The sequence below is a fragment of the Oncorhynchus keta genome, chromosome 10 (assembly GCF_023373465.1).
Source record: "Oncorhynchus keta strain PuntledgeMale-10-30-2019 chromosome 10, Oket_V2, whole genome shotgun sequence".
Taxonomy (NCBI): Eukaryota; Metazoa; Chordata; class Actinopteri; order Salmoniformes; family Salmonidae; genus Oncorhynchus; species Oncorhynchus keta.
Window position 1 is genome coordinate 82668419 of NC_068430.1, and position 24723 is coordinate 82693141.

Sequence of the window (24723 nt, forward strand, 5' to 3'; positions counted from 1 at the left end):
TCTAGCTTGTCCTGCGTTTGCATATAATCGATACGGTGCCTTTTAATTTATCATCGAATCACAGCCTACTTCGCCAAACAGGTGATGATTTAACAAGCGCATTCGCGAAAAAAGCACTGTCGTTGCACCAGTGTGGACCTAACCATAAACATCATGCCTTCCTTAAAATCAATACACAAGTATATATTTTTAAACCTGCATATTTAGTTAATATTGCCTGCTAACATGAATTTCTTTTAACTAGGGAAATTGTGTCACTTATCCTGCGTTCTGTACGAGCAGAGTCGGGGTATATGCAGCAGTTTGGGCTGCCTGGCTCGTTGCGAACTGTGGGAAGACCATTTATTCCTAACAAAGACTGTAATTAATTTGAAGACCATTTATTCAATATTTAGACAAAGACTGATAAAATTAAGTTTGCCAGAATTGTACATAATTATGACATAATATTGAAGGTTGTGAATGACCTAACATTTCAATATTTATAACTTATGGATGATTTAGATAAAATAGTCTGCGGAACAGTTCCGTCTTGTTTTCTAAATGATAGTTTCCTGATTCTACCATATTAATGACCTAAGGCTATGATTTGATAGAGCAGTATTCTCTATTAATGACCCAAGTGTTTTCTGTGTGTTATGTTATAATTAAGTCTATGATTTGATAGAGCAGTCTGCGTAATCCTACCATATTAATGACCTAAGGCTCGTATTTCTGTGTGTTATGTTATAATTAAGTCTATGATTTGATAGAGCAGTCTGCGTAATCCGCGTTGAAGATCATAATCGGTCGACGTCTAGTCATGATGTGGTTTAAGAATTGATGTGGACTGAATATCAAATTTTGTTCTATAAAAAAAAAGTGTGAGTTTGAGAATGAAAACGGAGAAAACGGAAACCTGAAAAAACTCCACAGAATCAGGAAAAAAAAAAAACATTTCATATTATTTTATATGTCCCCGACCGACCAACCAATCCATCAAACAGTACATTATCAGTAGTCAAAACTAGTTGTTCTGTGGTTCGACACACACACACACACACACACACACTACCTGTAGCTGGTTGGTCTGTCGTTTCGGCCTCGAGGGGTTCCATGTCTCGGGGGGCGGGGGGTTACAGGAGTGGGAGCGGGGGGCGGGGTTTAGGCTGCTGCCCGCCTCCAGGCCGTCTCCCATGGCGACGGAGGCAGGGCGTAGCAGGCGGGGAGGGGGGGAGTCCCAGTCAGACAGTTTGGACCCGGGAGAGGCAGGCAGGCTAGACTGGGAAGCCCTCTCAGGCCATCACACAAAACGCTGGACTCTCTGAAGGGAGGAGGAAGAGTAACGTCATCATCGTCATCATCACAGCCCACTGGATTCTCTAGAGGGGAAGAGTAACATCATCATCATCACAGCCCACTGGATTCTCTAGAAGGGGGGGGAGGAAGACGTCATCATCATCATCATCACAGCCCACTGGATTCTCTAGGAGGGGAGGAAGAGTAACGTCATCATCATCACAGCCCACTGGATTCTCTAGGAGGGGAGGACGGGGGGGGAGAGTAACGTCATCATAGTAATCATCACAGCCCATTGGATTCTCTAGGAGGAAGAGTAACATCACAGCTATATAAACACAGTCCTATACACTGACCCCACTATATAAACACAGTCCTATACACTGACCCCACTATATAAACACAGTCCTATATAAACACAGTCCTATACACTGACCCCACTATATAAACACAGTCCTATACACAGACCCCACTATATAAACACAGTCCTATACACTGACCCCACTATATAAACACAGTCCTATATAAACACAGTCCTATACACTGACCCCACTATATAAACACAGTCCTATACACCGACCCCACTATATAAACACAGTCCTATACACCGACCCCACTATATAAACACAGTCCTATACACCGACCCCACTATATAAACACAGTCCTATACACCGACCCCACTATATAAACACAGTCCTATACACTGACCCCACTATATAAACACAGTCCTATACACTGACCCCACTATATAAACACAGTCCTATACACCGACCCCACTATATAAACACAGTCCTATACACTGACCCCACTATATAAACACAGTCCTATACACCGACCCCACTATATAAACACAGTCCTATACACTGACCCCACTATATAAACACAGTCCTATATAAACACAGTCCTATACACTGACCCCACTACATAAACACAGTCCTATACACTGACCCCACTATATAAACACAGTCCTATACACTGACCCAGTCTATATAAACACAGTCCTATACACCAACCCCACTATATAAACACAGTCCTATACACTGACCCCACTATATAAACACAGTCCTATACACTGACCCCACTATATAAACACAGTCCTATATACACCGACCCACTATATAAACACAGTCCTATACACTGACCCCACTATATAAACACAGTCCTATACACTGACCCCACTATATAAACACAGTCCTATACACTGACCCCACTATATAAACACAGTCCTCCTATACACTGACCCCACTATATAAACACAGTCCTATACACTGACCCCACTATATAAACACAGTCCTATACACTGACCCCACTATATAAACACAGTCCTATACACTGACCCCACTATATAAACACAGCACTATATAAACACAGTCCTATACACCGACCCCACTATATAAACACAGTCCTATACACTGACCCCACTATATAAACACAGTCCTATACACTGACCCCACTATATAAACACAGTCCTATACACTGACCCCACTATATAAACACAGTCCTATATAAACACAGTCCTATACACTGACCCCACTATATAAACACAGTCCTATACACTGACCCCACTATATAAACACAGTCCTATACACTGACCCCACTATATAAACACAGTCCTATACACCGACCCCACTATATAAACACAGTCCTATACACTGACCCCACTATATAAACACAGTCCTATACACTGACCCCACTATATAAACACAGTCCTATACACTGACCCCACTATATAAACACAGTCCTATACACTGACCCCACTATATAAACACAGTCCTATACACAGACCCCACTATATAAACACAGTCCTATATAAACACAGTCCTATACACTGACCCCACTATATAAACACAGTCCTATATAAACACAGTCCTATACACTGACCCCACTATATAAACACAGTCCTATACACTGACCCTATATAAACACAGACCCCACTATATAAACACAGTCCTATACACTGACCCCACTATATAAACACAGTCCTAACCCCACTATATAAACACAGTCCTATACACCGACCCCACTATATAAACACAGTCCTATATAAACACAGTCCTATACACTGACCCCACTATATAAACACAGTCCTATATAAACACAGTCCTATACACTGACCCCACTATATAAACACAGTCCTATACACTGACCCCACTATATAAACACAGTCCTATATAAACACAGTCCTATACACTGACCCCACTATATAAACACAGTCCTATACACTGACCCCACTATATAAACACAGTCCTATACACTGACCCCACTATATAAACACAGTCCTATACACTGACCCCACTATATAAACACAGTCCTATACACCGACCCCACTATATAAACACAGTCCTATACACTGACCCCACTATATAAACACAGTCCTATACACCGACCCCACTATATAAACACAGTCCTATACACCGACCCCACTATATAAACACAGTCCTATACAAACACAGTCCTATACACAGACCCCACTATATAAACACAGTCCTATACACCGACCCCACTATATAAACACAGTCCTATACACCGACCCTGGCATACACAGGCATATCTGCCTACTGTCTCAGTGACTAATCAACAGAACTGGACTTTCCAACACACACACACACACACTACCCTAACTCACACAGATATATATACCGACCCCTGCACACACACACTACCCTAACTCACACAGATCTATATACCGACCCCTGCACACACTGGCAGCCCAGACTAACCACCAAACTGGACTTCCCCAAACAACACACACGCCTACAGCCACACACACACAGTTCTAACACACACACAGCTCTAACACACACACACTGTGCTACCACACACACACTGTGCTAACACACACACACTGTGCTACCACACACACTGTGCTACACACACACACACACACACACTGCGCTACCACACACACACACACACACGCTATCACACACACACACAGTAAACACAGACACACTGCGCTAACACACACACACACTAACAGATAAAAGGTTAAAGGTCCTCTAACATGGTTTGATTTAACTTCTCTAGGGTAGGGGGCAGCATTAGGAATTGTGGATGAAAAGCATGCCCAAATTAAACTGCCTGCTACTCGGGCCCAGAAGACACGATGTGCATATAACTGGTAGATTTGGATAGAAAACACTCTAAAGTTTCCAAAACTGTTAAAAATAGTGTCTGAGTATAACAGAACTGATTTGGCAGGCGAAGACCTGAGAAAAATCCATTCAGGAAGTAGGTTTTCTATTCAATGCCCTTACAGTATCCATTGACTTAGGACTCAAATTGCAGATCCTATGCCTTCCACTAGATGTCAACAGTCTTTAGAAATTGTTTCAGGCTTGTATTCTGATAAATGGGGAGTAAGAGCCGTCAGAATGAGTGGACACTACCGTGTCACAGAGCTTTATCATGCGCGCCGTGTCAGAGCTGTATCATGCGCGCCGTGTCACAGAGCTTTATCATGCGCGCCGTGTCACAGAGCTTTATCATGCGCGCCGTGTCACAGAGCTTTATCATGCGCGCCGTGTCACAGAGCTGTATCATGCGCGCCGTGTCACAGAGCTTTATCATGCGCGCCGTGTCACAGAGCTTTATCATGCGCGCCGTGTCACAGAGCTTTATCATGCGCGCCGTGTCACAGAGCTGTATCATGCGCGCCGTGTCACAGAGCTTTATCATGCGCGCCGTGTCACAGAGCTTTATCATGCGCGCCGTGTCACAGAGCTTTATCATGCGCGCCGTGTCACAGAGCTTTATCATGCGCGCCGTGTCACAGAGCTTTATCATGCGCGCCGTGTCACAGAGCTTTATCATGCGCGCCGTGTCACAGAGCTTTATCATGCGCGCCGTGTCTACCTGTTTTGACTGCGTTTGAGCCTGTGGATTACTGAAGAAAATGCAAAAAACAAAACTGAGGTTTTTGGATATAAAGAGACTATCGGACAAAAGGAACATTTGTTGAGTAAATGAATGTCTTCTGAGTGCAACCATCATCATCAAGAAGGTAAGCGATTAATTTTCTCTATTTGTGACTTGTGTAACTCTTCTACTTGGCTGGTTACTATTTGAAATGATTTGTCTGCTGGGCTGTTCTCAAATAATCATAAGGTATGCTTTCGCCGTAAAGCATTTTTAAAATCTGACACCGTGGTTGGATTCACAAGAAGTTCATCTTTAAACCTATGTAAAATATGTTTTGTTTTCTGAATTTTTATAATGATTATTTCTGTATTTGAATTTGGCGCTCTGCAATCTCACTGGATGTTGGCCAGGTGGGACGCTAGTGTCCCACATACCCTAGAGAGGTTAACGTAGTGTCTAGTGTCCCTACATACCCTAGAGAGGTTAACGTAGTGTCTAGTGTCCCTACATACCCTAGAGAGGTTAACGTAATGACTAGCGTCCCACATACCCTAGAGAGGTTAACGTAATGACTAGCGTCCCACATACCCTAGAGAGGTTAACGTAATGACTAGCGTCCCACATACCCTAGAGAGGTTAACGTAATGACTAGCGTCCCACATACCCTAGAGAGGTTAACGTAATTACTAGCGTCCCACATACCCTAGAGAGGTTAACGTAATGACTAGCGTCCCTACATACCCTAGAGAGGTTAACGTAGTGTCTAGTGTCCCTACATACCCTAGAGAGGTTAACGTAGTGTCTAGTGTCCCTACATACCCTAGAGAGGTTAACGTAGTGTCTAGCGTCCCTACATACCCTAGAGAGGTCTACGTAGTGTCTAGCGTCCCTACATACCCTAGAGAGGTTAATGTAGTGTCTAGTGTCCCTACATACCCTAGAGAGGTTAACGTAGTGTCTAGTGTCCCTACATACCCTAGAGAGGTTAACGTAGTGTCTAGTGTCCCTACATACCCTAGAGAGGTTAACGTAGTGTCTAGTGTCCCTACATACCCTAGAGAGGTTAACGTAGTGTCTAGCGTCCCTACATACCCTAGAGAGGTTAACGTAGTGTCTAGTGTCCCTACATACCCTAGAGAGGTTAACGTAGTGTCTAGCGTCCCTACATACCCTAGAGAGGTTAACGTAGTGTCTAGTGTCCCTACATACCCTAGAGAGGTTAACGTAGTGTCTAGCGTCCCACATACCCTAGAGAGGTTAACGTAGTGTCTAGTGTCCCTACATACCCTAGAGAGGTTAACGTAGTGTCTAGCGTCCCACATACCCTAGAGAGGTTAACGTAGTGTCTAGTGTCCCTACAAACCCTAGAGGTTAGCGTAGTGTCTAGCGTCCCACATACCCTAGAGAGGTTAACGTAGTGTCTAGTTTCCCTACATACCCTAGAGAGGTTAACGTAGTGTCTAGTGTCCCTACATACCCTAGAGAGGTTAACGTAGTGTCTAGTGTCCCTACAGAGGTTAGCGTAGTGTCTAGCGTCCCACATACCCTAGAGAGGTTAACGTAGTGTCTAGTGTCCCTACATACCCTAGAGGTTAGCAAAATAAACACATACCTGACAGGTTAACAGTGTCTAGTGTCCCTACAAACCCTAGAGGTTAGCACGTGTCTAGCGTCCCACATACCCTAGAGAGGTTAACAGTAGTGTTTAGTGTCCCTACATACCCTAGAGGTTAGCGTTGTGTCTAGCGTCCCACATACCCTAGAGGTTACACAGTAGTGTCTAGTGTCCCTACAAACCCTAGAGGTTAGCGTTGTGTCTAGCGTCCCACATACCCTAGAGAGGTTAACGTGTGTCTAGTGTCCCTACATACCCTAGAGGTTAGCGTTGTGTCTAGCGTCCCACATACCCTAGAGAGGTTAACGTAGTGTCTAGTGTCCCTACAAACCCTAGAGGTTAGCGTTGTGTCTAGCGTCCCACATACCCTAGAGAGGTTAACGTAGTGTCTAGTGTCCCTGACAACCCTAGAGGTTAGCGTTGTGTCTAGCGTCCCACATACCCTAGAGAGGTTAACGTACAAGTGTCCCTACAAACCCTAGAGGTTAGCGTTGTGTCTAGCGTCCCACATACCCTAGAGAGGTTAACAAGTGTCCCTACAAACCCTAGAGGTTAGCGTTGTGTCTAGCGTCCCACATACCCTAGAGAGGTTAACGTAGTGTCTAGTGTCCCTACATACCCTAGAGGTTAGCGTTGTGTCTAAGCGTCCCACATACCCTAGAAGTTAACGTAGTGTCTAGTGTCCCTACAAACCCTAGAGGTTAGCGTTAACGTAACTAGTGTCCTACAAACCCTAACGAGGTTACATACCCCAGATGAGTTAAGCGTCCCACATACCCTAGAGAGGTTTTGTAAGTGACATGACAACACAGAGGTTAACGTAGTGTCAAGCGTCCACACATACAGAGAGGCAACACAACTGACACAGTCCTACAAACCAACATAGAGACAGTGTCTAGCGTACATGACCACAGAGAGGTTAACACAGTGACACCTAACATCCCTATTTCATGAAAGTGTCAACACAAGTGTCTAACACCCAATACCAACAGACTAGGTTAACATGACAACACAGCACGGCAGCAACACAACATGACAAAGACGGCCTACCAACAGACAAAAGCACTGTAGGATGATGTTTAGGGCTGCAGTAGCCGGGATTCAAAATAAACATTTGGACAAAACACGACAAGAGAGACACCACAACACTACATAACGAGAGACCTAAGACAACAACACAGCACGACAGCAACACAACACTGTAGCAACACAACACTGTAGCAACACAACATGACAACACAGCACAGCAGCAACACAACATGACAACACAGCACGGCAGCAACACAACATGACAACACAGCACGGCAGCAACACAACATGACAACACAGCACTGTAGCAACACAACATGACAACACAGCACGGCAGCAACACAACATGACAACACAGCACGGCAGCAACACAACATGACAACACAGCACGGCAGCAACACAACATGACAACACAGCACGGCAGCAACACAACATGACAACACAGCACGGCAGCAACACAACAACAACACAGCAGTTGAGCAACACAACAACCAATGAGGCCTAAGAGGATTTTAGTAACATCAACCAGTGGATCTTTTCATGAGGAACACAACATGACAACACCAGAACACAGATGACAGTTAGCACTTTACTCAACCAATAACACTGCACGAGCAACACACATCAGACTATGTAATGATGATGTTTAGTAGTAGTAGTTGAATTACTAACACTCCTACCAACCAATAAGACTATGTAATGATGATGTTTAGTAGTAGTAGTTGAATTACTAACACTCCTACCAACCAATAAGACTATGTAATGATGATGTTTAGTAGTAGTAGTTGAATTACTAACACTCCTACAACCAAACAAGACTATGTAATGATGATGTTTAGTAGTAGTAGTAGCAAATTACTAACACTCCTACCAACCAATAAGACTATGTAATGATGATGTTTAGTAGTAGTAGTTGAATTACTAACACTCCTACCAACCAATAAGACTATGTAATGATGATGTTTAGTAGTAGTAGTAGTTGAATTACTAACACTCCTACCAACCAATAAGACTATGTAATGATGATGTTTAGTAGTAGTAGTTGAATTACTAACACTCCTACCAACCAATAAGACTATGTAATGATGATGTTTAGTAGTAGTAGTTGAATTACTAACACTCCTACCAACCAATAAGACTATGTAATGATGATGTTTAGTAGTAGTAGTTGAATTACTAACACTCCTACCAACCAATAAGACTATGTAATGATGATGTTTAGTAGTAGTAGTTGAATTACTAACACTCCTACCAACCAATAAGACTATGTAATGATGATGTTTAGTAGTAGTAGTTGAATTACTAACACTCCTACCAACCAATAAGACTATGTAATGATGATGTTTAGTAGTAGTAGTTGAATTACTAACACTCCTACCAACCAATAAGACTATGTAATGATGATGTTTAGTAGTAGTAGTTGAATTACTAACACTCCTACCAACCAATAAGACTATGTAATGATGATGTTTAGTAGTAGTAGTTGAATTACTAACACTCCTACCAACCAATAAGACTATGTAATGATGATGTTTAGTAGTAGTAGTTGAATTACTAACACTCCTACCAACCAATAAGACTATGTAATGATGATGTTTAGTAGTAGTAGTTGAATTACTAACACTCCTACCAACCAATAAGACTATGTAATGATGATGTTTAGTAGTAGTAGTTGAATTACTAACACTCCTACCAACCAATAAGACTATGTAATGATGATGTTTAGTAGTAGTAGTTGAATTACTAACACTCCTACCAACCAATAAGACTATGTAATGATGATGTTTAGTAGTAGTAGTTGAATTACTAACACTCCTACCAACCAATAAGACTATGTAATGATGATGTTTAGTAGTAGTAGTTGAATTACTAACACTCCTACCAACCAATAAGACTATGTAATGATGATGTTTAGTAGTAGTAGTGAATTACTAACACTCCTACCAACCAATAAGACTATGTAATGATGATGTTTAGTAGTAGTAGTTGAATTACTAACACTCCTACCAACCAATAAGACTATGTAATGATGATGTTTAGTAGTAGTAGTTGAATTACTAACACTCCTACCAACCAATAAGACTATGTAATGATGATGTTTAGTAGTAGTAGTTGAATTACTAACACTCCTACCAACCAATAAGACTATGTAATGATGATGTTTAGTAGTAGTAGTTGAATTACTAACACTCCTACCAACCAATAAGACTATGTAATGATGATGTTTAGTAGTAGTAGTTGAATTACTAACACTCCTACCAACCAATAAGACTATGTAATGATGATGTTTAGTAGTAGTAGTTGAATTACTAACACTCCTACCAACCAATAAGACTATGTAATGATGATGTTTAGTAGTAGTAGTGAATTACTAACACTCCTACCAACCAATAAGACTATGTAATGATGATGTTTAGTAGTAGTTGAATTACTAACACTCCTACCAACCAATAAGACTATGTAATGATGATGTTTAGTAGTAGTAGTTGAATTACTAACACTCCTACCAACCAATCAGACTATGTAATGATGATGTTTAGTAGTAGTTGAATTACTAACACTCCTACCAACCAATAAGACTATGTAATGATGATGTTTAGTAGTAGTAGTTGAATTACTAACACTCCTACCAACCAATAAGACTATGTAATGATGATGTTTAGTAGTAGTAGTTGAATTACTAACACTCCTACCAACCAATAAGACTATGTAATGATGATGTTTAGTAGTAGTAGTAGTTGAATTACTAACACTCCTACCAACCAATAAGACTATGTAATGATGATGTTTAGTAGTAGTAGTAGTTGAATTACTAACACTCCTACCAACCAATAAGACTATGTAATGATGATGTTTAGTAGTAGTTGAATTACTAACACTCCTACCAACCAATAAGACTATGTAATGATGATGTTTAGTAGTAGTAGTAGTTGAATTACTAACACTCCTACCAACCAATAAGACTATGTAATGATGATGTTTAGTAGTAGTAGTAGTTGAATTACTAACACTCCTACCAACCAATCAGACTATGTAATGATGATGTTTAGTAGTAGTAGAATTACTAACACTCCTACCAACCAATAAGACTATGTAATGATGATGTTTAGTAGTAGTTGAATTACTAACACTCCTACCAACCAATAAGACTATGTAATGATGATGTTTAGTAGTAGTTGAATTACTAACACTCCTACCAACCAATAAGACTATGTAATGATGATGTTTAGTAGTAGTTGAATTACTAACACTCCTACCAACCAATAAGACTATGTAATGATGATGTTTAGTAGTAGTTGAATTACTAACACTCCTACCAACCAATAAGACTATGTAATGATGATGTTTAGTAGTAGTAGTTGAATTACTAACACTCCTACCAACCAATAAGACTATGTAATGATGATGTTTAGTAGTAGTTGAATTACTAACACTCCTACCAACCAATAAGACTATGTAATGATGATGTTTAGTAGTAGTAGTGAATTACTAACACTCCTACCAACCAATAAGACTATGTAATGATGATGTTTAGTAGTAGTAGTTGAATTACTAACACTCCTACCAACCAATAAGACTATGTAATGATGATGTTTAGTAGTAGTAGTTGAATTACTAACACTCCTACCAACCAATAAGACTATGTAATGATGATGTTTAGTAGTAGTAGTTGAATTACTAACACTCCTACCAACCAATAAGACTATGTAATGATGATGTTTAGTAGTAGTAGTTGAATTACTAACACTCCTACCAACCAATAAGACTATGTAATGATGATGTTTAGTAGTAGTAGTTGAATTACTAACACTCCTACCAACCAATAAGACTATGTAATGATGATGTTTAGTAGTAGTTGAATTACTAACACTCCTACCAACCAATAAGACTATGTAATGATGATGTTTAGTAGTAGTTGAATTACTAACACTCCTACCAACCAATAAGACTATGTAATGATGATGTTTAGTAGTAGTAGTATGTAATGATGATGAATTACTAACACTCCTACCAACCAATAAGACTATGTAATGATGATGTTTAGTAGTAGTAGTTGAATTACTAACACTCCTACCAACCAATAAGACTATGTAATGATGATGTTTAGTAGTAGTAGTAGTTGAATTACTAACACTCCTACTACCAACCAATAAGACTATGTAATGATGATGTTTAGTAGTAGTTAGTTGAATTACTAACACTCCTACCAACCAATAAGACTATGTAATGATGATGTTTAGTAGTAGTAGTTGAATTACTAACACTCCTACCAACCAATAAGACTATGTAATGATGATGTTTAGTAGTAGTTGAATTACTAACACTCCTACCAACCAATAAGACTATGTAATGATGATGTTTAGTAGTAGTAGTAATGATGATGTTTAGAATTACTAACACTCCTACCAACCAATAAGACTATGTAATGATGATGTTTAGTAGTAGTAGTTGAATTACTAACACTCCTACCAACCAATAAGACTATGTAATGATGATGTTTAGTAGTAGTAGTTGAATTACTAACACTCCTACCAACCAATAAGACTATGTAATGATGATGTTTAGTAGTAGTTGAATTACTAACACTCCTACCAACCAATAAGACTATGTAATGATGATGTTTAGTAGTAGTTGAATTACTAACACTCCTACCAACCAATCAGACTATGTAATGATGATGTTTAGTAGTAGTTGAATTACTAACACTCCTACCAACCAATAAGACTATGTAATGATGATGTTTAGTAGTAGTTGAATTACTAACACTCCTACCAACCAATAAGACTATGTAATGATGATGTTTAGTAGTAGTTGAATTACTAACACTCCTACCAACCAATCAGACTATGTAATGATGATGTTTAGTAGTAGTTGAATTACTAACACTCCTACCAACCAATCAAGACTATGTAATGATGATGTTTAGTAGTAGTTGAATTACTAACACTCCTACCAACCAATAAGACTATGTAATGATGATGTTTAGTAGTAGTTGAATTACTAACACTCCTACCAACCAATAAGACTATGTAATGATGATGTTTAGTAGTAGTTGAATTACTAACACTCCTACCAACCAATAAGACTATGTAATGATGATGTTTAGTAGTAGTTGAATTACTAACACTCCTACCAACCAATAAGACTATGTAATGATGATGTTTAGTAGTAGTAGTAGTAATTACTAACACTCCTACCAACCAATAAGACTATGTAATGATGATGTTTAGTAGTAGTTGAATTACTAACACTCCTACCAACCAATAAGACTATGTAATGATGATGTTTAGTAGTAGTTGAATTACTAACACTCCTACCAACCAATAAGACTATGTAATGATGATGTTTAGTAGTAGTAGTAGTTGAATTACTAACACTCCTACCAACCAATAAGACTATGTAATGATGATGTTTAGTAGTAGTTGAATTACTAACACTCCTACCAACCAATAAGACTATGTAATGATGATGTTTAGTAGTAGTTGAATTACTAACACTCCTACCAACCAATAAGACTATGTAATGATGATGTTTAGTAGTAGTTGAATTACTAACACTCCTACCAACCAATAAGACTATGTAATGATGATGTTTAGTAGTAGTTGAATTACTAACACTCCTACCAACCAATAAGACTATGTAATGATGATGTTTAGTAGTAGTTGAATTACTAACACTCCTACCAACCAATAAGACTATGTAATGATGATGTTTAGTAGTAGTTGAATTACTAACACTCCTACCAACCAATAAGACTATGTAATGATGATGTTTAGTAGTAGTTGAATTACTAACACTCCTACCAACCAATAAGACTATGTAATGATGATGTTTAGTAGTAGTAGTAGTGAATTACTAACACTACCAACCAATAAGACTATGTAATGATGATGTTTAGTAGTAGTGTTACTAACACTGACCAACCAATGACTATGTAATGATGATGTTTAGTAGTAGTAATGATGATGTTTAGTAGTAGTTGAATTACTAACACTCCTACCAACCAATAAGACTATGTAATGATGATGTTTAGTAGTAGTAGTAGTTGAATTACTAACACTCCTACCAACCAATAAGACTATGTAATGATGATGTTTAGTAGTAGTTGAATTACTAACACTCCTACCAACCAATAAGACTATGTAATGATGATGTTTAGTAGTAGTAGTAGTTGAATAGTAACACTCCTACCAACCAATAAGTATGTAATGAATTACTAACACTTACTAACCTACCAACCAATAAGACTATGTAATGATGATGTTTAGTAGTAGTTGTTGAATTACTAACACTCCTACCAACCAATAAGACTATGTAATGATGATGTTTAGTAGTAGTAGTGTTGAATTACTAACACTCCTACCAACCAATAAGACTATGTAATGATGATGTTTAGTAGTAGTTGTTGAATTACTAACACTCCTACCAACCAATCAGACTATGTAATGATGATGTTTAGTAGTAGTTGTTGAATTACTAACACTCCTACCAACCAATAAGACTATGTAATGATGATGTTTAGTAGTAGTTGAATTACTAACACTCCTACCAACCAATAAGACTATGTAATGATGATGTTTAGTAGTAGTAGTTGAATTACTAACACTCCTACCAACCAATAAGACTATGTAATGATGATGTTTAGTAGTAGTTGAATTACTAACACTCCTACCAACCAATAAGACTATGTAATGATGATGTTTAGTAGTAGTTGAATTACTAACACTCCTACCAACCAATAAGACTATGTAATGATGATGTTTAGTAGTAGTTGTTGAATTACTAACACTCCTACCAACCAATAAGACTATGTAATGATGATGTTTAGTAGTAGTTGAATTACTAACACTCCTACCAACCAATAAGACTATGTAATGATGATGTTTAGTAGTAGTTGTTGAATTACTAACACTCCTACCAACCAATAAGACTATGTAATGATGATGTTTAGTAGTAGTAGTTGAATTACTAACACTCCTACCAACCAATAAGACTATGTAATGATGATGTTTAGTAGTAGTAGTAGTTGAATTACTAACACTCCTACCAACCAATAAGACTATGTAATGATGATGTTTAGTAGTAGTAGTTGAATTACTAACACTCCTACCAACCAATAAGACTATGTAATGATGATGTTTAGTAGTAGTTGAATTACTAACACTCCTACCAACCAATAAGACTATGTAATGATGATGTTTAGTAGTAGTTGAATTACTAACACTCCTACCAACCAATAAGACTATGTAATGATGATGTTTAGTAGTAGTTGTTGAATTACTAACACTCCTACCAACCAATAAGACTATGTAATGATGATGTTTAGTAGTAGTTGTTGAATTACTAACACTCCTACCAACCAATAAGACTATGTAATGATGAAGTTTAGTAGTAGTTGTTGAATTACTAACACTCCTACCAACCAATAAGACTATGTAATGATGATGTTTAGTAGTAGTAGAATTACTAACACTCCTACCAACCAATAAGACTATGTAATGATGATGTTTAGTAGTAGTTGAATTACTAACACTCCTACCAACCAATAAGACTATGTAATGATGATGTTTAGTAGTAGTAGTAGTTGAATTACTAACACTCCTACCAACCAATAAGACTATGTAATGATGATGTTTAGTAGTAGTAGTAGTTGAATTACTAACACTCCTACCAACCAATAAGACTATGTAATGATGATGTTTAGTAGTAGTAGTTGAATTACTAACACTCCTACCAACCAATAAGACTATGTAATGATGATGTTTAGTAGTAGTAGTAGTAGTGAATTACTAACACTCCTACCAACCAATAAGACTATGTAATGATGATGTTTAGTAGTAGTAGTAGTTGAATTACTAACACTCCTACCAACCAATAAGACTATGTAATGATGATGTTTAGTAGTAGTAGTTGAATTACTAACACTCCTACCAACCAATAAGACTATGTAATGATGATGTTTAGTAGTAGTAGTAGTTGAATTACTAACACTCCTACCAACCAATAAGACTATGTAATGATGATGTTTAGTAGTAGTAGTAGTTGAATTACTAACACTCCTACCAACCAATAAGACTATGTAATGATGATGTTTAGTAGTAGTAGTTGAATTACTAACACTCCTACCAACCAATAAGACTATGTAATGATGATGTTTAGTAGTAGTAGTAGTTGAATTACTAACACTCCTACCAACCAATAAGACTATGTAATGATGATGTTTAGTAGTAGTAGTTGAATTACTAACACTCCTACCAACCAATAAGACTATGTAATGATGATGTTTAGTAGTAGTAGTAGTTGAATTACTAACACTCCTACCAACCAATAAGACTATGTAATGATGATGTTTAGTAGTAGTAGTTGAATTACTAACACTCCTACCAACCAATAAGACTATGTAATGATGATGTTTAGTAGTAGTAGTTGAATTACTAACACTCCTACCAACCAATAAGACTATGTAATGATGATGTTTAGTAGTAGTAGTAGTAGTAGTAGTTGAATTACTAACACTCCTACCAACCAATAAGACTATGTAATGATGATGTTTAGTAGTAGTAGTTGAATTACTAACACTCCTACCAACCAATAAGACTATGTAATGATGATGTTTAGTAGTAGTTGTTGAATTACTAACACTCCTACCAACCAATCAGACTATGTAATGATGATGTTTAGTAGTAGTTGAATTACTAACACTCCTACCAACCAATCAGACTATGTAATGATGATGTTTAGTAGTAGTTGAATTACTAACACTCCTACCAACCAATAAGACTATGTAATGATGATGTTTAGTAGTAGTTGAATTACTAACACTCCTACCAACCAATAAGACTATGTAATGATGATGTTTAGTAGTAGTAGTAGTTGAATTACTAACACTCCTACCAACCAATAAGACTATGTAATGATGATGTTTAGTAGTAGTTGTTGAATTACTAACACTCCTACCAACCAATCAGACTATGTAATGATGATGTGTAGTAGTAGTAGTTGAATTACTAACACTCCTACCAACCAATAAGACTATGTAATGATGATGTTTAGTAGTAGTTGTTGAATTACTAACACTCCTACCAACCAATCAGACTATGTAATGATGATGTTTAGTAGTAGTAGTTGAATTACTAACACTCCTACCAACCAATAAGACTATGTAATGATGATGTTTAGTAGTAGTTGAATTACTAACACTCCTACCAACCAATAAGACTATGTAATGATGATGTTTAGTAGTAGTAGTTGAATTACTAACACTCCTACCAACCAATAAGACTATGTAATGATGATGTTTAGTAGTAGTAGTAGTTGAATTACTAACACTCCTACCAACCAATAAGACTATGTAATGATGATGTTTAGTAGTAGTTGAATTACTAACACTCCTACCAACCAATAAGACTATGTAATGATGATGTTTAGTAGTAGTTGTTGAATTACTAACACTCCTACCAACCAATAAGACTATGTAATGATGATGTTTAGTAGTAGTTGTTGAATTACTAACACTCCTACCAACCAATAAGACTATGTAATGATGATGTTTAGTAGTAGTTGTTGAATTACTAACACTCCTACCAACCAATAAGACTATGTAATGATGATGTTTAGTAGTAGTTGTTGAATTACTAACACTCCTACCAACCAATAAGACTATGTAATGATGATGTTTAGTAGTAGTAGTAGTTGAATTACTAACACTCCTACCAACCAATAAGACTATGTAATGATGATGTTTAGTAGTAGTAGTTGAATTACTAACACTCCTACCAACCAATAAGACTATGTAATGATGATGTTTAGTAGTAGTTGAATTACTAACACTCCTACCAACCAATAAGACTATGTAATGATGATGTTTAGTAGTAGTAGTAGAATTACTAACACTCCTACCAACCAATAAGACTATGTAATGATGATGTTTAGTAGTAGTTGTTGAATTACTAACACTCCTACCAACCAATAAGACTATGTAATGATGATGTTTAGTAGTAGTTGTTGAATTACTAACACTCCTACCAACCAATAAGACTATGTAATGATGAAGTTTAGTAGTAGTTGTTGAATTACTAACACTCCTACCAACCAATCAGACTATGTAATGATGATGTTTAGTAGTAGTTGTTGAATTACTAACACTCCTACCAACCAATAAGACTATGTAATGATGATGTTTAGTAGTAGTAGTAGTAGTAGTTGTTGAATTACTAACACTCCTACCAACCAATAAGACTATGTAATGATGATGTTTAGTAGTAGTAGTAGTTGAATTACTAACACTCCTACCAACCAATCAGACTATGTAATGATGATGTTTAGTAGTAGTAGTAGTTGAATTACTAACACTCCTACCAACCAATAAGACTATGTAATGATGATGTTTAGTAGTAGTAGTTGAATTACTAACACTCCTACCAACCAATAAGACTATGTAATGATGATGTTTAGTAGTAGTAGTAGTTGAATTACTAACACTCCTACCAACCAATAAGACTATGTAATGATGATGTTTAGTAGTAGTAGTAATGTTGAATTACTAACACTCCTACCAACCAATAAGACTATGTAATGATGATGTTTAGTAGTAGTAGTTGAATTACTAACACTCCTACCAACCAATAAGACTATGTAATGATGATGTTTAGTAGTAGTAGTAGTTGAATTACTAACACTCCTACCAACCAATAAGACTATGTAATGATGTTTAGTAGTAGATGTTTAGTAGTAGTAGTAGTTGAATTACTAACACTCCTACCAACCAATAAGACTATGTAATGATGATGTTTAGTAGTAGTAGTTGAATTACTAACACTCCTACCAACCAATAAGACTATGTAATGATGATGTTTAGTAGTAGTAGTAGTTGAATTACTAACACTCCTACCAACCAATAAGACTATGTAATGATGATGTTTAGTAGTAGTAGTTGAATTACTAACACTCCTACCAACCAATAAGACTATGTAATGATGATGTTTAGTAGTAGTAGTTGAATTACTAACACTCCTACCAACCAATAAGACTATGTAATGATGATGTTTAGTAGTAGTAGTAGTGAATTACTAACACTCCTACCAACCAATAAGACTATGTAATGATGATGTTTAGTAGTAGTAGTTGAATTACTAACACTCCTACCAACCAATAAGACTATGTAATGATGATGTTTAGTAGTAGTAGTAGTAGTAGTAGTTGAATTACTAACACTCCTACCAACCAATAAGACTATGTAATGATGATGTTTAGTAGTAGTAGTTGAATTACTAACACTCCTACCAACCAATAAGACTATGTAATGATGATGTTTAGTAGTAGTTGTTGAATTACTAACACTCCTACCAACCAATCAGACTATGTAATGATGATGTTTAGTAGTAGTTGAATTACTAACACTCCTACCAACCAATCAGACTATGTAATGATGATGTTTAGTAGTAGTTGAATTACTAACACTCCTACCAACCAATCAGACTATGTAATGATGATGTTTAGTAGTAGTTGAATTACTAACACTCCTACCAACCAATCAGACTATGTAATGATGATGTTTAGTAGTAGTTGAATTACTAACACTCCTACCAACCAATAAGACTATGTAATGATGATGTTTAGTAGTAGTTGAATTACTAACACTCCTACCAACCAATCAGACTATGTAATGATGATGTTTAGTAGTAGTTGAATTACTAACACTCCTACCAACCAATCAGACTATGTAATGATGATGTTTAGTAGTAGTTGAATTACTAACACTCCTACCAACCAATAAGACTATGTAATGATGATGTTTAGTAGTAGTAGTTGAATTACTAACACTCCTACCAACCAATAAGACTATGTAATGATGATGTTTAGTAGTAGTAGTAGTTGAATTACTAACACTCCTACCAACCAATAAGACTATGTAATGATGATGTTTAGTACTAACACTCCTACCAACCAATAAGACTATGTAATGATGATGTTTAGTAGTAGTAGTAGTTGAATTACTAACACTCCTACCAACCAATAAGACTATGTAATGATGATGTTTAGTAGTAGTAGTTGAATTACTAACACTCCTACCAACCAATAAGACTATGTAATGATGATGTTTAGTAGTAGTAGTAGTTGAATTACTAACACTCCTACCAACCAATAAGACTATGTAATGATGATGTTTAGTAGTAGTAGTTGAATTACTAACACTCCTACCAACCAATAAGACTATGTAATGATGATGTTTAGTAGTAGTAGTTGAATTACTAACACTCCTACCAACCAATAAGACTATGTAATGATGATGTTTAGTAGTAGTAGTTGAATTACTAACACTCCTACCAACCAATAAGACTATGTAATGATGATGTTTAGTAGTAGTAGTTGAATTACTAACACTCCTACCAACCAATAAGACTATGTAATGATGATGTTTAGTAGTAGTAGTAGTTGAATTACTAACACTCCTACCAACCAATAAGACTATGTAATGATGATGTTTAGTAGTAGTAGTTGAATTACTAACACTCCTACCAACCAATAAGACTATGTAATGATGATGTTTAGTAGTAGTAGTTGAATTACTAACACTCCTACCAACCAATAAGACTATGTAATGATGATGTTTAGTAGTAGTAGTATGTAATGATGATGTTTAGTAGTAGTTTTACTAACACTCCTACCAACCAATAAGACTATGTAATGATGATGTTTAGTAGTAGTAGTTGAATTACTAACACTCCTACCAACCAATAAGACTATGTAATGATGATGTTTAGTAGTAGTTGAATTACTAACACTCCTACCAACCAATAAGAATTACTAACACTCCTACCAACCAATAAGACTATGTAATGATGATGTTTAGTAGTAGTAGTGAATTACTAACACTCCTACCAACCAATAAGACTATGTAATGATGATGTTTAGTAGTAGTTGAATTACTAACACTCCTACCAACCAATCAGACTATGTAATGATGATGTTTAGTAGTAGTTGAATTACTAACACTCCTACCAACCAATCAGACTATGTAATGATGATGTTTAGTAGTAGTTGAATTACTAACACTCCTACCAACCAATAAGACTATGTAATGATGATGTTTAGTAGAGTGAATTACTAACACTCCTACCAACCAATAAGACTATGTAATGATGATGTTTAGTAGTAGTTGAATTACTAACACTCCTACCAACCAATCAGACTATGTAATGATGATGTTTAGTAGTAGTTGAATTACTAACACTCCTACCAACCAATCAGACTATGTAATGATGATGTTTAGTAGTAGTTGAATTACTAACACTCCTACCAACCAATAAGACTATGTAATGATGATGTTTAGTAGTAGTTGAATTACTAACACTCCTACCAACCAATAAGACTATGTAATGATGATGTTTAGTAGTAGTTGAATTACTAACACTCCTACCAACCAATCAGACTATGTAATGATGATGTTTAGTAGTAGTTGAATTACTAACACTCCTACCAACCAATAAGACTATGTAATGATGATGTTTAGTAGTAGTAGAATTACTAACACTCCTACCAACCAATAAGACTATGTAATGATGATGTTTAGTAGTAGTTGAATTACTAACACTCCTACCAACCAATAAGACTATGTAATGATGATGTTTAGTAGTAGTAGAATTACTAACACTCCTACCAACCAATCAGACTATGTAATGATGATGTTTAGTAGTAGTTGAATTACTAACACTCCTACCAACCAATAAGACTATGTAATGATGATGTTTAGTAGTAGTAGTTGAATTACTAACACTCCTACCAACCAATAAGACTATGTAATGATGATGTTTAGTAGTAGTTGAATTACTAACACTCCTACCAACCAATAAGACTATGTAATGATGATGTTTAGTAGTAGTAGAATTACTAACACTCCTACCAACCAATAAGACTATGTAATGATGATGTTTAGTAGTAGTTGAATTACTAACACTCCTACCAACCAATAAGACTATGTAATGATGATGTTTAGTAGTAGTTGAATTACTAACACTCCCACCAACCAATAAGACTATGTAATGATGATGTTTAGTAGTAGTTGAATTACTAACACTCCCACCAACCAATAAGACTATGTAATGATGATGTTTAGTAGTAGTTAGTAGTGATTACTAACACTCCCACCAACCAATAAGACTATGTAATGATGATGTTTAGTAGTAGTTGAATTACTAACACTCCCACCAACCAATAAGACTATGTAATGATGATGTTTAGTAGTAGTTGAATTACTAACACTCCTACCAACCAATAAGACTATGTAATGATGATGTTTAGTAGTAGTTGAATTACTAACACTCCTACCAACCAATCAGACTATGTAATGATGATGTGTAGTAGTAGTTGAATTACTAACACTCCTACCAACCAATAAGACTATGTAATGATGATGTTTAGTAGTAGTAGTAGTTGAATTACTAACACTCCTACCAACCAATAAGACTATGTAATGATGATGTTTAGTAGTAGTTGAATTACTAACACTCCTACCAACCAATAAGACTATGTAATGATGATGTTTAGTAGTAGTAGTTGAATTACTAACACTCCTACCAACCAATAAGACTATGTAATGATGATGTTTAGTAGTAGTTGAATTACTAACACTCCTACCAACCAATAAGACTATGTAATGATGATGTTTAGTAGTAGTAGTTGAATTACTAACACTCCTACCAACCAATAAGACTATGTAATGATGATGTTTAGTAGTAGTTGAATTACTAACACTCCTACCAACCAATCAGACTATGTAATGATGATGTTTAGTAGTAGTAGTAGTTGAATTACTAACACTCCCACCAACCAATCAGACTATGTAATGATGATGTTTAGTAGTAGTAGTTGAATTACTAACACTCCCACCAACCAATCAGACTATGTAATGATGATGTTTAGTAGTAGTAGTTGAATTACTAACACTCCCACCAACCAATAAGACTATGTAATGATGATGTTTAGTAGTAGTAGTTGAATTACTAACACTCCCACCAACCAATCAGACTATGTAATGATGATGTTTAGTAGTAGTTGAATTACTAACACTCCTACCAACCAATAAGACTATGTAATGATGATGTTTAGTAGTAGTTGAATTACTAACACTCCTACCAACCAATACGACTATGTAATGATGATGTTTAGTAGTAGTAGTTGAATTACTAACACTCCTACCAACCAATAAGACTATGTAATGATGATGTTTAGTAGTAGTTGAATTACTAACACTCCTACCAACCAATAAGACTATGTAATGATGATGTTTAGTAGTAGTAGTAGTAGTAGTAGTTGAATTACTAACACTCCTACCAACCAATAAGACTATGTAATGATGATGTTTAGTAGTAGTAGTTGAATTACTAACACTCCTACCAACCAATAAGACTATGTAATGATGATGTTTAGTAGTAGTAGTTGAATTACTAACACTCCTACCAACCAATCAGACTATGTAATGATGATGTTTAGTAGTAGTTGAATTACTAACACTCCTACCAACCAATCAGACTATGTAATGATGATGTTTAGTAGTAGTAGTAGTTGAATTACTAACACTCCTACCAACCAATAAGACTATGTAATGATGATGTTTAGTAGTAGTTGAATTACTAACACTCCTACCAACCAATCAGACTATGTAATGATGATGTTTAGTAGTAGTTGAATTACTAACACTCCTACCAACCAATAAGACTATGTAATGATGATGTTTAGTAGTAGTTGAATTACTAACACTCCTACCAACCAATCAGACTATGTAATGATGATGTTTAGTAGTAGTTTACTAACACTCCTACCAATTACTAACACTCACTACCAACCAATAAGACTATGTAATGATGATGTTTAGTAGTAGTTGAATTACTAACACTCCTACCAACCAATAAGACTATGTAATGATGATGTTTAGTAGTAGTAGTGAATTACTAACACTCCTACCAACCAATAAGACTATGTAATGATGATGTTTAGTAGTAGTAGAATTACTAACACTCCTACCAACCAATCAGACTATGTAATGATGATGTTTAGTAGTAGTTGAATTACTAACACTCCTACCAACCAATCAGACTATGTAATGATGATGTTTAGTAGTAGTAGAATTACTAACACTCCTACCAACCAATCAGACTATGTAATGATGATGAGTAGTAGTTGAATTACTAACACTCCTACCAACCAATAAGACTATGTAATGATGATGTTTAGTAGTTGTTGAATTACTAACACTCCTACCAACCAATAAGACTATGTAATGATGATGTTTAGTAGTAGTAGTAGTTGAATTACTAACACTCCTACCAACCAATCAGACTATGTAATGATGATGTTTAGTAGTAGTTGAATTACTAACACTCCTACCAACCAATAAGACTATGTAATGATGATGTTTAGTAGTAGTTGTTGAATTACTAACACTCCTACCAACCAATAAGACTATGTAATGATGATGTTTAGTAGTAGTTGAATTACTAACACTCCTACCAACCAATAAGACTATGTAATGATGATGTTTAGTAGTAGTTGAATTACTAACACTCCCACCAACCAATAAGACTATGTAATGATGATGTTTAGTAGTAGTTGAATTACTAACACTCCCACCAACCAATAAGACTATGTAATGATGATGTTTAGTAGTAGTTGAATTACTAACACTCCCACCAACCAATAAGACTATGTAATGATGATGTTTAGTAGTAGTTGAATTACTAACACTCCTACCAACCAATAAGACTATGTAATGATGATGTTTAGTAGTAGTTGAATTACTAACACTCCTACCAACCAATAAGACTATGTAATGATGATGTTTAGTAGTAGTAGTTGAATTACTAACACTCCTACCAACCAATAAGACTATGTAATGATGATGTTTAGTAGTAGTAGTTGAATTACTAACACTCCTACCAACC

General features: G+C 36.2%; 1 protein-coding gene across 1 annotated transcript in view; it reads right to left on the reverse strand.

Annotated features, from left to right (window-relative positions):
- LOC127931973 (bromodomain-containing protein 4-like) overlaps positions 1 to 24723 on the reverse strand; it is a 103154-nt gene that overhangs the window by 66610 nt on the left and 11821 nt on the right. Inside the window, 1 exon segment of the mRNA XM_052526131.1 lies at positions 1055 to 1361. Coding sequence (XP_052382091.1) covers positions 1055 to 1177 — 123 coding nt within the window. The 5' untranslated portion in view covers positions 1178 to 1361.